Source organism: Pristiophorus japonicus, chromosome 8 (assembly GCF_044704955.1).
Source record: "Pristiophorus japonicus isolate sPriJap1 chromosome 8, sPriJap1.hap1, whole genome shotgun sequence".
NCBI classification, from domain to species: Eukaryota; Metazoa; Chordata; class Chondrichthyes; family Pristiophoridae; genus Pristiophorus; species Pristiophorus japonicus.
Window position 1 is genome coordinate 118,192,529 of NC_091984.1, and position 15,662 is coordinate 118,208,190.

The 15,662-nt window shown below is 41.4% G+C and overlaps 1 protein-coding gene across 1 annotated transcript in view; it reads left to right on the top strand.

Moving 5' to 3' along the window:
* Positions 1-13,325, top strand: part of LOC139269160 (UDP-N-acetylhexosamine pyrophosphorylase-like) — a 28,371-nt gene extending 15,046 nt beyond the window's left edge. The window contains exons 3-6 of the mRNA XM_070888260.1: positions 2,378-2,605; positions 4,304-4,351; positions 6,138-6,204; positions 12,033-13,325. Of these exons, the coding sequence (XP_070744361.1) occupies positions 2,378-2,605; positions 4,304-4,351; positions 6,138-6,204; positions 12,033-12,125 (436 nt within the window). The 3' untranslated portion in view covers positions 12,126-13,325. The remainder of the gene's footprint in view (positions 1-2,377; positions 2,606-4,303; positions 4,352-6,137; positions 6,205-12,032) is intronic.
* The last annotated feature ends 2,337 nt before the right edge of the window (positions 13,326-15,662 follow it).

A 15,662-nucleotide genomic window follows, 5' to 3' on the forward strand; every position in this document is an offset into this window, starting at 1 on the left:
ACCATCCCACTCCCACTCCCAACCTACCCAACCTCCCACACCTTCCTACCCTACCCTACCCACACCCAACCTTCCTCCCTTCCTCCCTTCCCTTCCCTTTTTTTTATCCTTCCCTTCCCCCACCACCCTCCCTCCCTTCCTTCCCTTCACTCCCTTCCTTCCCTTCCCTCCCTTCCTTCCTTCACTCCCTTCCTTCCCTTCACTCCTTCCTTCCCTTCACTCCCTTCCTTCCCTTCACTCCCTTCCTTCCCTTCCCTCCCTTCCTTCCCTTCACTCCCTTCCTTCCCTTCCCTCCCTTCACTCCCTTCCTTCCCTTCACTCCTTCCTTTCCTTCCTTCCTTCCTTCCTTCCTTCCTTCCTTCCTTCCTTCCTTCCTTCCTTCCTTCCTTCCTTCCTTCCTTCCTTCCTTCCCTCCTTCCTTCCTTCCTTCCCTCCCCCTTCCTTCCTTCCTTCCTTCCCTCCCCCTTCCTTCCCTCCCCCTTCCTTCCCTCACTCCCTCTCTCCCTTCCTTCCCTCTTGCTTCCCTTCCCTCCCTCCCCCTCTCCCTTCCTTCCTTCCTTCCTTCCTTCCTTCCTTCCTTCCTTCCTTCCTTCCTTCCTTCCTTCCTTCCTTCCTTCCTTCCTTCCTTCCTTCCTTCTCTCCCTTCCTGCCTTCCCTCCCTCTTCCTTCCTGCCTTCCCTCCCTCTCCCTTCCTGCCTTCTCTCCCCTCTTCCTTCCCTTCCCTCTCCCTTCCCTCCTTCCTTCCTTCCTTCCCTTCCACCCTCCTTCCTTCCTTCCCTCCACCTTCCTTCCTTCCTTCCTTCCTTCCTTCCTTCCTTCCTTCCTTCCTTCCTTCCTTCCTTCCTTCCTTCCTTCCTTCCTTCCCTCTCTTCCTTCCTTCCTTCCTTCCTTCCTTCCCCTCTCTTCCTTCCTTTTCTCCTTCCTTCCTTCCTTCCCTTCCTTCCTTCCTTCCTTCCCTCCCTTCCCTCCCTTCCTTCCCTCCCTCTCCCTTCCTTCCTTCCCTTCCTTCCCTCCCTCTCCCTTCCCTTCCTTCCCTTCCTTCCCTTCCTTCCCTTCCTTCCCTTCCTTCCCTTCCTTCCCTTCCTTCCTTCCCTTCCTTCCTTCCCTCTTCCTTCCTTCCCTCTCTCCCCCTTCTTCCCTCCCTTCCTTCCCTCCCTCTTCCCTCCCTCCCTCCCTTCCTTCCCTCCCTCACCTTCCCCCGTCTGAAACACACTGACAGAGAAAGAGGCACACACTGTTGGAGGGCTCCCGGTGCTGCAGTCAGTGAGTAGAAACTTAATTTTTTATTTATTGATTTCAAAAAATATATATTTTTCTTTTGGTTGATTTATTGATGTATTTATCATTTATTATTGATGATGGCTCTTTATTTGTAAAACTGAAGTGTTTCATGTTTGTAAACTTCCCTTCCCCCGCCCGTTCCCTACGCCTGATTTGTAAAGTGTAGGCAAGGTTTTTCTGAGCGTACAAAAATCTACACTTCATTCTAAGTTAGTTTGGAGTAAATTTTCACTGCCTAAACTTTCAAAACTGGCGTAAGTGGCCAGACATGCCCCCTTTTGGAAAAAAAAATCTGTTCCAAACTGAAACTGTTCTAACTGACTAGAACTGGAGCAAACTAAATGCTGAGAATTACAATTTCTAAGATACTCCATTCTAAACCAGTTGCTCCAAAAAAATAGGAGCAACTCGAGCTGAAATGTGACCCCTATATCACTGTTCCCATCTCAAAGGTTAGCAATCCTCGTTGTATTCCCTATGACTGGTCCTGCTATTGCATGGCATTTTATCACTGGGAGATGGGAGTGATTTTCATCATCCTGGATCTTGGTTGAGCTTAATTCTAGTGGTCATGTTGGCTTCTACTAGAATTCGTCTTATCCAGAATCTGCCTTGAGCAGGGTATTTCATGCATTCAGTACACATACATTTGATCAATCATTTTCTTATTATTCAGTTCTCGTGTTACACCCCAATTGATATTGTTCTCAAGTACAAATTTAATTTACTCATCTGAGATTTTTTTTTTAAGGAATATACTTCACTGCAGGGGTCACAGGGCTGAACCTGGAATGCACAGCTTGTTTTAGTTGCTCATCACAACATTTACCATTTTATAAGGCGCATTGTTTCTCACCCAGCCAATTCATTTATCTGATTTTAAATATTCCTATTTCTCAGCGGTAGAGTCTCTTATAGATAAGGGAGAAAGTACTAAATTATCTGACCATTTGAATTTCCTGGTGATAGGGTAGTGAAAGGTTACCTTTTTTTTCCTATCATTCTGGAATAATGTAAGCTTTGTCATGTAACTATAATTACTATATATTTTCAAGAATGTATACTGCGTTTTCTTTCTTTGGGATAATTTTAACAGTTTCTGCATCATAAAGGTGACTAAAGTATATTTTCATAGGAAATTTGTAGTGTTCGAAGTCTTGCGAGAAGATGAGTTTTCTCCACTGAAGAATGCAGATAGTCAGGACGGGAAAGACACGCCAACTACAGCACGTCATGCACTGATGTCCCTGCACCATCGCTGGGTGCTAAATGCAGGCGGGCACTTTGTTGATGAAAATGGAACAAGGATTCCTGCAATTCCCAGGTAGACAATTAAGTAGGGTTTAACCGCATTATGCGAGAACCTTCAGCACACTGACTGCAGTGGTTCAAGAAAAAGGCTAACCACCACCACTTTCTCAAGGCCATCTAAGGATGGACAATAAATTCTGGCCTTGCCAGCGACAACCATATCCCGAGAATAAATATCTAAAAAAAAAAAAATTATTGATGTTTTGGATGTCGTACATGAGTTCCTATCTAAATAAACCCATTTCATTTCAGAAGTGTAAGACCTCCCCTTTCAAACTTCCAATGTGTGCATCTGTCTTCTATGGTTTTGCATCACTACTTGTCTGATATAAAATTGAAAATAATCAGTGGGAATTTTCTTGGGGGTTCTTCTGATCAGCTGTTGTAATAGTGGGAGTAGGTAGCAGAAACCCAGTTTACAAATGTATCAGAGGCTTCATATATCCTGCACTTTTTGTTCCTGAATCTCGTAAAGATGCCATCAATATTTTGCTTTGGCATAGCATTACAGGTTGAGCATCCGAAATCCGGAGTTCCGAAATTGTAATGTTCCGTAATCCGGACCCAATGCCAGACCCCCCCCAGGCTGGGCTGCCGGACTCTCGCCCTGCCCCCCCCCCCCCCCCCTGCTAGGCCGCCGGACCCCCCATCCCTTACCTCGGCCCAGGCGTTTCCGGATTCGGGACGTCGGAAAGTCTAGATTTTCCAATTGGTGTTGTCTTAACAGCTGCAGTAACCATTGAAAGTAAATGAGTTATCAACAATGTTAAAATATCGGAGATCGGAAAATCTAGGCTCAGTTGTCTGTACGCTACATGTACTTGATGTGTGTTTTTACATGAACACAAAAGAGGCTATCGTTGTTAGAGCCATAAACAATGGCATTTAGATTTAATTTCAACATAGCTTCCCAATTAATTTACTTTTAACAGCTGTTAATGTATAAAATATGTTTCCCATGTCCTGTGTGGCTATTTCATACTTCAGTTTAACAATCCCAATGTACACAATGTGGTATGAGCTCATGGTGGATTATCACTATTCTGAGCTCAAGAATTTTCCAGATTTTGAGGAAACTAATAGGATGCCTCATTATTGTTGAGTTTTTCTTGAAATGTTTCCTTTATCATGTGGTACAAAAATTTGAACTTCACATTCACATTTTTGTAAAATAATGCTAGTGGATAAAAAATACTGAACATTTTGAGTTTATTTTCCCCAAATGATGTGGATCTGTATTAATATGTCTTATGTTCAGATAAAGTGGTGAAAACCTATACAATATAATATCCAGAAAATCTATGACTTTAATCTATAATTTTTATAAAAACTTAATGAACATTGAATGCTATGTTTAATTATTTACAACTATTGTATGACGCCTACATTCTGTTTGAGGCGTCTGATACATGAAATTTGTAGTTTGAGTCTATTTTCTAACTGCAGCAGACGAGCCAGTCTAGTTTATTACACCAGTGGAAAAAAATGTATGATCTCTTAGGAGAGAATGAGGAGAAACTTACTGGGAGGGAAAAAGCTTAGTTAGCCATCCTTTATCATTGTCTTTAAAATTTATAAAAATTTACTTTCAGGCATTATCATGTGCAATTTTGTTTGTTCAATTTTATTTCAATCCCAAATTGATTTGTAACATTGTGGTATTGTTGCATTTTATTTTCCCATTAACTCACACTTTCTTCCCATGTGGCAGTTCGACAACTGGAATGTCAGAAGCAGTCACTGGTGTTGTCAATGACAAGTAAATATTTTGGGTTCAGTTTAATGCATGGTGGAGGGTCGTGGCTGCTTTCATGCTGACTAAAAAAACCACTCTAGATTTAGGGAAAGACTTGCCTCTTTGTACTGCCAGTGTGTAAATGCTCATAAGGCAAAGCAAGATTCTATAAGCATGTTTTGTATATTGTGTAGTCCCGCTCCCTGCTATGACCATTAATATCCATTGAAAATCTGATCGCGTTAAAAGGGCTTGTATAGATTATGTAGGGTCCGCTACTTTTGTTATGGTAGTCCAAATTTATCGTCCCTGCATTGTGATCTATTTGTACAGAGAAATCTGTAGGAGTTGCCTTAAATGCAGCAGAGCATAAGTCTCCTTGCAGTTACACTATAAATGAGTTGGTACTTAAGAATATGTGAGCGGTAGTCACCCACAGATCTGATCTGAGTTTTGTTATTTTTACAAGAACTCTATTTTCTTTACAGGTCTCATCATTCTCTCTTGTAAACAAAAGCAATGCAAAGTTTCCCCGTACTTATCTAGACTGATTTTCAAAATATCAGGAAATCAAAACAGACTTGCTCTTTTTCACAGTTTGTTCTTAATTTGAGAATCGTTTGCAGTTTATTTTTATTTTGCTTGATGAATCACTATCATTCCATTCGTGGGTGTACATCTCCTCAAACCACTGAAATATTGGATTTGGCCCATAATTTTTAGAATGGTATATTCAGTCAATGTTTCTCTTGTAAAAATTGAGCATAATTGAGCCCATGTTTTCATAGTGTAGTCCTTTAATCCAACAACTGGATTTAGACATTGGCAGTTGCAGGTAAGTGCTGGCTTTAATAGATTGGCGGTGAAAGACACATACTAACACTGAACAAGGTTGCATGCATGAGCATATTTTAGCATGTTAACTTGAGTATTGGTGGTTGGTTTGGGGCTTTTAATTCAGCGGTGCTATATCTTCTAAAGAATCTATCCACAAATATATTAATCAAAGTTCCCTTTTAAAATGATGGGTAATTCATTTGATCCCTTTAGGGTTGAGGGTTATTGAATAGAAAAAGTGGATTAGAGTGTATTGATACTCCACAAAGTAAATTAAAAGTGAAATTGCTCCCTAATTTGGTTTCACTTCAATTGAGGTTCTTCCAAACAATATCTTTACTTACTGATACGGGAATGAACTTAAATCTGATACGGGAATGAACTTAAATCCCTTTGTTCTAACATTCACATTTCTTATAACTGAGTGTTTAAGTAAAAGGAAACGGATATATTATTAAAACAAGAGTTTGCATTTGCCATTATTCTAAATTGCACGCTGATTTGATATTTTTAAGGTGTTCAATATGAAATGTTCCCTCCACTTACTATACTGAAGTTTTGATTCATCTGCAAAAGATCATGGTTGTAGACAGAGATCTTCAATGAGTGTGAAACCTCAAGTTGGGAGTTTAGCTACCACTGTGATCCATAGTGAATGAGATTGCTTTATATTAGCATCACAGGCAAGTAGAAACCACTGCTCTGTGACGTAAAATTGGTATGGAAATGCACACACTTAGTTCCAGCTACCTCCAAATGGGGGATACAGTTGTTTACAATTCTAATCTATTTATCTTTTTCTGGTTTAACTTGAGTCTTTCAAAGTATTAAAATATATTTTTGAGCCTTTATTGTATGCTATTTTGTACAGGGTGGTTATGCGAGAATTGTGGTGAATAGATTCTGAGGAGATTTGGTATTTGCTGGGAGAATTCTTTTAATAAGTTGCTGAAAATCATATTTTACTTTTCAGTATGAAAGAGTTGACCGATCTTCCAATCAAATGTGAAATTTCTGCACTTGTATCTTATGCTGGAGAGGTGAGTTTGTTTGTTTAACAGAGAGGAGCTTTGAAGCGAATCTTGCAATTATTGTGCGAGTTGGTCAGTTACTGAAAATATTATAAACTGCGACAACAAATATAGTCAGGCAAGTCTCAAAGCTATGGAAATTCAGCTTTGAAAATCTTATTTGATCTAAAAACTTATGAAGTAGCCAAAAAGCCTACCATTGTGAGCTTCAGCGGTGGATGTCTCTGAGCTGATGAGTGGGTAGGATAAATGCATTCACATGGTAGTAGCTGTGCTAATATTTCTCCAGGGTCTCGCATCGGGTGAGTCCCAGGAGGCCCCAGCTCTGTGGAGATCTTACAAAGATGTGAAAAGGACATGTTTCTAGTGCTTCTGGAAAGATTGTGTGCGAGTCCTTCTGGTAGAATGTTATATCGTAGTATTCTGGAAGGAGCCATCGGATACTAAGCTCTTGCCCCCCCCCCCCCCAGCCCATTACCAAGTACAGATTTCTGTTGTGGTCTGTTTTCATAAGAAATGAAACCTGGGTGAGGGTTATAACATACTGACAAGTTGCGTTGAAGAAGCCTGTTCCTGAAGGGTGAGTCTGGTAAGAGAGAAACATGCTTCAAGTGGCTAAGGAGAAATGGAAGCTTAGGAGCTTCTAGGAGTGAATTGAAGACCAGATGCTTTCAGGACCACTTTTGGAGAGATTGTGAGGTATTGGGTGCACACAACAACCAGAGCCCTACCTTTCTCCTTCTCGCAATGTCCATGAACTATTTTCGGGCCTGCATCCATGTGCATTGGACAGTACACATTGGACAGTACAACCGGAGTTTGCTTCCTTTGCTATTTGCTTCCTCACATTGAGGGGGGGGGGCAATTCTCACCTGACCAAATTGGCATTAACGGGCCAGTAACAGCCTCAAAATGAGGTTGGTACTTCCCTATTTAGACCAAAGCTCCAGCTGCCGCCATTTTTAACTATGACTTCCCTTGGGTGGTTGAAGTACAAGCCTATCTCAGGCGGTAGGCCTCGCGCTGATTTTGGTTGCCTGCATTCTCCATAAAAAGATCTCTTTATATAAGGCAAAGTTGTGCATCATGCACAATCCTTGAGACCAATGTTCCCTCTAACTTTTTGGGGGGGGGGGGGGGGCGGGTGGCGCGGGCGCAAGGCCCATTCAAAATTCCACACCTGTGTGGTTTTTCCATTTAAATGCCGGTGAGCCAGCTGTGCCGGACCTTGATCCTATGCAGCTCAATGGCAACATTGCATGAGACTCTAGCCAGAATATATTGCAGAGCACCCCAAATCAGTCCAAACACTGCCTTCCAATTTCCAGTTGTTTTTTCTATGATGACAGTGACAGAATGGACCTTAAGGCAGTGTTCAACTGGTATCTTGATAAATTACACATCAGTCTTTGCTGTAGAGGGTAGCCTTGTTCTCCCAAGATCCACCCAGAGACTTGCCTTGCTGGGTCAAAGAGTGTGGGTGAACTGCTTTAAAATAAAGGTAATGTGGCAGCTGCCAGAAAAGTGAACATTCGTTTGCTGGTCACCGATGTGCTGGGCATTGAGGGCATTACTGTATGTGATGGGATTGGCCAAAGGAGCACCTTCAGCTATATGGGTACAATCTATAGCTCATTGGACATTGGGGAATCCTGTTGCTCTTAAAATTGCAGTACCCTGTCCTCCTGGTACCAGTTGTCCATGGGGAAAATGGAGATGGGCCATTGGTCAGGATGCATAAATGGCTCCCTTTGTGAAGTGCAGGCAATGCTCCTGAGACACATGGCGACAACAACATTTTGCTTTCTATATTCTAAAATAGGAGTAAAGACAGGTAGGTGGCATATCCATTTTTGGAATTATGAAGAGCAAATTCCAGTATATTTGATTGAAGTTAAATTAATTAAACTCAAAATTGGCACTAAAAATTAGGTTTTATTGGGCTCAATTTTCCCCAAAGCATTTTTTGGCGTACTTGAAGAGTTACGCCCGATTTTTTGGGGGGGCCTAAGTACGGCAAAAAAAAATTTCTACCTTTCCCTGTTGGATTTCTTCATTTTGGCGTGGCGTAACTCGACCTTTAATTTTGGGGGTGGAGCCTTGATCTGCGCGAAAAAGATCGGGCTGCCATGGTAACCAGGGACACAACACGAGCTTCAAAGTGAAGCATACAGCCAGCTCCCAACACATTAAAAGAATTGAAAAACACATAGCACCAACTTGCCTCCAACCCCGCCCAAAGGGCTTGCTGGTCCGATCCCATTCTCCCAATCTAGGTCCCCGGACACTTCCCCCTCACCCTCACCCTCACCCTCACCCTCACCCTCACCCTCACCCTCACCCTCACCCTCACCCTCACCCTCACCCTCACCCTCACCCTCACCCTCACCCTCACCCTCACCCTCACCCTCACCCTCACCCTCCCTCTCTCAACCAGGGACCGAGAATAAGACCAGACCGGCAAGCTCTTCGGGTGGGGTTGGAGGTAAGTTGCTGCTGTGTTTTTTTTCAATTCTTTGTGTCTGGGCATCTGCTGCGCCAATTTACTTACTTGTGCCGATTTCCTTAACTCTCCGGAAGGTTTTTCAGCAGAGGCCACATACGCCGGCGTAAGCAGAACTGGAGTAACTCTCAGCTGGGCAAACTTCCCTAATTGGCGTAGGTGGCTGGTTACCCGTTTAACTGAAAAAAAAACTGACATAAAAAAATCGTAACGAACTGACTTACATTGTTGCAAATTGATTGGGGAAATTGTGTTTTTTCAACTTGAGCCAAAAAGAGCAGCCTGCTCAAAAAAAAAAGCGCAAATCACTGGGGAACATTGAGCCCATTGACTTTTAAATTCAGAAGTCAATAACTGTCCTAATCTAATGTTATATACAGTTCAATATTCTGAACTTAAAACAACCTTCGCTCAAACAGTAGGAGACTTGCAGTTCATCCCAAGTCCCTTCATGGTTACTATACTAAACCTGGCACAAGCTTTTAGCCAAATTCTGGCAATATGTGGGAGTGAGGAAATTAAGAGTTTGGAGAATGTTTCTCTTCCTGTTTGAGACATATGGGATTTATTGCAAATCTTTTCCACTTGTCTAAAAGCCATTTTTGTAACAATTTTGTTACAACTACTGATTAGTGGCTTTGAAAGATGAATTCTGAAATGTATTTGTGCAGTATGATGATTAACTTGGGACAGACTTGCAACTTGCTCTTCCTCCAATTCTTAACTTCACGGCAAAAAGGCAGTTTCCATTAACATATCAAATCTATAAACCAAAACCTGAACCCTTATGAGTGCAGTGAATTGGATAGCAAACCACAGGACTATAAAGTACCCAAAGCTACGTGAGATACCTCCCACATTTTCCTTTCTGCTCCAAAAAGCGATCAAGTACCACATTATCTGACAATTACTAGTGGCTGGAGTCAACCTGGCACAAAGGAAAGTGATTGTTCTCAGCCCCAGAATATCGCTGCAAGTGTTCCTCAGAGAAGTGTCTAAGGGCTAAACTTTTATTTCATTTTCGGCGATTTTTCTCGGCGGTACAGCTGTTTTTGCTAGAGAAACCACCCGGCAAAAGTTACCCCCTTAGTTTTTTAATGGTACCGCCCAAATCTCAACGCCTGCCAGGAGTAAACCGCCGACCTGCACGGCCAAGAAAATCGCCAGGGCGTAGATTTGGCCTCAACGGAACCCCGTCCAGATCGCCGAGGGAACCGCCTGTTGAATGCTGCTTAAACAGGGCAGTAGGTGAGTACTCTGCAAAGAAAAGGTAAGTTAAAGGTTCTTTTTTTTTAAATTGTAAAACGACGATTAGGTTTAAAAGTGTTTTGGGAATGTTTTTTAACTTAATTTTTTTTATGGTGACTTTTTTTTTTAAAGTTTTCCCCCCTCCATAAGCCCCAACCGCAGCCTCGGACGAAATTTTTTTTAAATTTAAGAACTGCCCATTTTACTTAGTTTCCCCTTAACCGCCGCGAATCCTGGTGTAAGATCCATTTTCTCGCCGGGCAATTATTTTTAACTTAATTATTGGAAATTTTCGCCAGCGTTACTTGCAAAATGTTAGCAGTTTTTCTGGCCAGGTAATCGGGCGTTGAGGGGCTCTCGGGAAAGTCTAATCCCTAGACCCAACTATTTTCAGGTGCTTCATCAATGGCTTCCTCAATGTCCGGCAATGACTATCTCCAACAAGATAGAGTATAACCACCTCCCCATGACATTCAATGGCATCAGAGGCTGGGTATTCTGCAGCGAGTAGCTCACCTGACTCCCCAAAGGTGGTCTCTACCACCTACAAGGCACAAGTCAGGAGTGTGATGGAATACTCTCCACTTGCCTGGATGGATGCAGCTCCAATAATGCTCAAGAAGCTCAACATTATCCTGGACAAAGCAGTCCGCTTGATTGGCACCCCGTCCACTGGCTTAAACATCCACTCCCTCCACCATTGGCGTACCATGGCTGCAGTGTGTCCTATCTATAGGACATACTGCAGCAACACGCCATGGCTTCTTTAGCAATAGCTCAAAACCTACAACCTCTACCACGTTCAAGAACAACGGCAACAGGTACACGATCACTCCCAAGGTCCCCTCAAAGTCTCTCACCATCCTGACTTGAACACATATCACTGTTCCTTCATTGTCAATGAGTCATTAGCCTGGCACCTCCTATGTAACAGCATTGTGGGCACGCCTTTACCACATGGACTGCAGCCATTCACTAAGAAGGTCCACCACCACCACCTCTAGGGCAAATAGGGATGGGCAAAACATGCTGGCATCCTGGGAATTACTTTTTTTTAAAGTCGTTAAAAAATTTTTTAAACTAGTCAGATTTACTACAAGTAAAATAATTACACAGTCCAATAAAACAAATATAGAAATGGTACAAGTAATTAGATTCAATTATTACACACATCCATACACCTGATCTATAAATACTACTTGCATCCTTTATGCCAGCTAATCTACTATTAACACTACTACTATTACTACACAATGCTCCTTGAGTAAGACAAGGTTGAGAACTCTGGCAAGGAAGGTTTCTCTGGAGTCTTAGAAGCTTGAGATGGCTCTCATTTCAGTGAAGCAGCCTTTCCCTTACCGTGTCAAGTGGGGGTATTGGCTAGGACTGCCATGTGATGTCTGATCCTATGTCTGAATATTATACCATATAAAGGCGTAAATTAAAAAATGTTTTTCATAAATTTCAGTGCTTTCCAAAGAAGAATGGAACATGTTGGTTCCCTACTATCTAGCTCGAGCATTCTAAGTCCACACGCAATGTATTGGGCCATGTGCAGAATAAATGTATTTTCTTGCTTCTTCTAACAATGGGGGAATGATTTCCTTTGCATGCAGCAAAATTGTAAACCCTTTTTATTTAAACCAGTTCTGTTTCACAGAAGAACACCAAGGAAATCATCCCATTATGTCCCTTAATCCCAGTATCAGAAGAACTCCCTGAATACAAGCGTTTCCACTTTCCACCTCAGCTATCCCTTTGACCTCTGAATGAGATTGACAACTTTGTCAGTTGTTCTGAACTATGAGAGTTGAGAGTGTTGTACTATAGGTTCACCCCTGCTCGGAGCTCAATTGAGGCTACCAATATTCACTGCATGTGGGACTCTTCTAGATGGCAGCCAGAGAGGGAGACGTTTCCTTTTAATCTGACCTTAATTTCAAGCCAGAAGTGACGAGACATTGTTCTAACCCATAACACCACCCTGAGAATTGCTTTTAATTTCATATGAACGGCAGTATTCTCATACTGCTCCTACAACTAAACAGTCCCACTGCTGGAATTAAAACTGAAATTTGTGTTTCAGGGTCTGGATAAGTACGTTGAAGGACGAGACTTCCGGCCTCCGCTGATTATAGATGAGAATGGGACCCAAGAATTGATCAAGAATGGGCTCTAAAATGAGTAGACACCTGCAGCAGACTGAGGATTCTTTTGAAATCAAATTTTTACAGCAATTAAACTGTGACAGACTGTAACTAGGATCATTTGTACATTGTTCAACATTGCAGGCCACAGTTATTGCCAAACATGTCTTAAATTATAATTTAAAAAAATATTTTCTTTGAAAGAAAATTTTAGTAAACTATTTTATAGTTTAGTATTTAAATCATTACTTGCATTATTATAGAAACTGGTTTATGTTTTCAGTAGAATGGATTTTGTTCTGGGTATGGTTGAATTTTTTCACACACTAAAATAAATTGATAGTGGGTAAAGGAATGTACCAGAATAATTGATTTGATTTTTTTTTAAACCCAACCTATGCAATAATTAGAATATCCAGCTGAGTGATGGTGCAACCTAATTGCTTCTTTAATTGATGGGGAAGACTTTCATAACTCTCTCATTTGCAGCACTTATGAATTATTGGTCTTGTACTTGTGATTAAACAGTGACTATATGTTGTCACTGATTCACTATCATATATACTGGTCTCGAGATTCTATATGAATGGTTTCAGTTGGTACTAGGATATTTTATATTTGAAACTGAGCCTTTAAAGCATAATTTCCAGAGGTTAGAGTTGGTCAGTTACAGTGACTATACATGGGCTGAATTTGCATTGCAGCTTGCAGTCTAATTTTATTAATGTCTGCTCTGCATGACCCATACACTCATTTGGCTTCAGCCTGGGCCAATACCCTGGCTTGTTAGCACGGATTAAATTTTTCTCTTGCAGTCATTTCACTTGCACTAAGGAAACGAGTGAGAATAACTCCCATCAGGAAAAATCAGGATCCTTTGCAGTCTGGCTTGGCTGGATTTAAATTTTTTGAAATAGACCTATAATGAACTACTTAGCCTGTTGTAGGGTTCTAAAGTCATGTTCTAAAAATGCTGCCCATTTTCATTCATCTTACTGCTCCAATCATGAAAATGATCTTTCTAATGTTTTCATTCTGTATCGGTATTGATGGTACTTTTTACTATTAGATTATATCGACAGAACATTGAATAATGGGGAAAGATGCATTGTCACAGAAGTTCGGAATATGTGGCTTTTGCAGCGTTAACATTGATCTACATGGCTGGTTCTTTGTCAAACACTTTTTTTAGTGAATATTTTGACAGTCAAATAAAATCCGATGTAATTTTATTCTGTTTTCTTATTGATCTTACTTATAAATGTTGATCCTTTATAAGGGAATCACTGACTTATTTACTAATTCTACCTTTTAAAGCAAGTTCCAGTCAATGGGTTCTCTCGAATGCTGAAATATATGGACCAATACTATCACAGGAGTGGGGGGGTGACCGTGGGTGAGAAACGTGGAAGATTTGTGGGAATGTTTCCATTGTGCGTGAGTGGGCATGATGCGGACCCATATATCATGATATCACTTCGACTATTTTCACAGATGCAATTTGAAGGAATTGAATGAAGTCAAATAGAAGTAGGAATGGCATCGGGGAGGGCAAAGGTTGCTCCCCAATTTAATGAGGCATCCCTTGAAGTACTGCTGAGTGCAATAAATGCATGAATGGAGCCTCATTTAAATATAATGATAGACCCACCTCTCCAGAGAGGCCTACTTGGACACCCCAATATCCACCGTGGTAAAAATGGAAATGTGCGCGGTGGCTTTACATAGAGTATACAGCACAGAAACCGGCTATTCGGCCCAGCCAGTCCATGCTGGCCTTAATCCTCCACTCAAGCCTCCTCCCATCCTTCCTCATCATATTCTATCAGCATAACCCTCTATTCCCTCATCCCTCATATGCTTATCTTACTGCCCTTAAATGCATCTATATTATTCACTTCAACTACTCCCTGTGGTAACAAGTTCCACATTCTCACTATTCTGGGTAAAGATGTTGCTTCTGCATTCCCTATTTGATTTCTTGGTGACTCGTGAATTTGATTTAACTCCTGACCCCCCTCTCGCCCGTCATGAGTATGGTTAATATTGGTCCTTTAGTAAAGTGTTAGTTTAGCTCAATGTTTGCACTTTCACCACTGAGACAGACAGTTGTAGGTTCAAACTGCATTCAACCCAAAACTTGACCACATACCTGGGTTAACACTTCAGTGGCACCTTTCGGATGATGCTAAACTAAGGCCCTAACTTTCTGTTCAAGTGGATATATATGATTCCATGGCATTATTCAAAGAAGAATATGGAGCTACATAGAATTACATAAAAATTACAATACAGAATGAGACTGTTTGGCCCCACCAGTCCATGTTGATGTTTCTCCTATGCGTGAGCAGTAGTCCTAAATCCCATATGGCCCACTCTGTTCCAATATTTATTTCTTCCATTTTCTGGTTACTTACCTCAATTGCAATAATAAGGAAATATGTATTGCCGCAAACTAGATGCTTTTCTTTTTTCGCTTGAGCAAATTGCTGTGTTTCCCTATATAACAGTGACAACACTTCAACAGCAATTCATTGAAGTGCATTGGGACATCCTGAAGCTGTGAAAGATTCTGTATAAATGCAAGTGGTTTCTGTATGTTTGTCTTTCTAGAGATTTGGCAATTTCAGCAGCTCTGTAATGTATGTTCAAGTTTTAAAATTTTTTTAATGGAGTCTAGGTTTGCATATTTTCAGAGTATTTAGATTGATTTATTTTATTAAATGCAAGCTAGAAAAAAAGTTTCCCATTGACTTGAATTTAGTTATACTTCAGCTGATAGAAAGAATGGCCTACATCATCCAACATTTTCTCAGACAGCTGCAGTAAGTAAATAAAATTATATGAATTGACTGCCTAGTCTGGTTGCTACATGTATTCATTTCCACTACAGAAAGGGCTGTTTGTGCAATGTAATAAAATAAATAATATTTTTGAGATTCCTCTGAAGCATTTCTACACACTTGTGGATCAGATGGCCATTACGGGAGTAACGGACAGGGGCCGGGAGGGGGAATATTATCCCACAAGGGCTACCTTGCCCTTTCTGTGCATGGTGTTGGATTGCTTCACTTTCCTCTGTTGTTGGGAGCAAGTCTTTCATCATGCATCTGCCTGCCCCCAAAATGATATTTATGGGGTTGGTGGGTGGAGATCTTTGTATGAGCCTCCTGGAAAAGGGGGTGGGGTAGATGTTGGTACTTTCCCAGTTCTAGGTGGAGGCTGCATAGGGCATGCCTCAACTGTCCTATGTCCTACAGGTGCTTCATCCTGAGGTTCTTGGTGTACCCCTCCCAGCCAGTTAAATACTGAAATGGGTTACAGCATCATTCTACACACTTCCTTTTAATAATTCTGGACAGTGATCCCAGATGGTATAAATGTTAGTATAATGATCTCCTCAGAACCACTATCCTACCTGCTGGGCCTGTTCTCAGGAGCTCAAGGGTTTCCAAAGATGAGCAGATTGGCACAACTGTTGCTGTAAGGGGTGAGCAGGTGCATTTCTTTACTATGCCGCATACAATTTTATATCTATTGCTTAATGTTCATGTGTTTTTATATAAAAA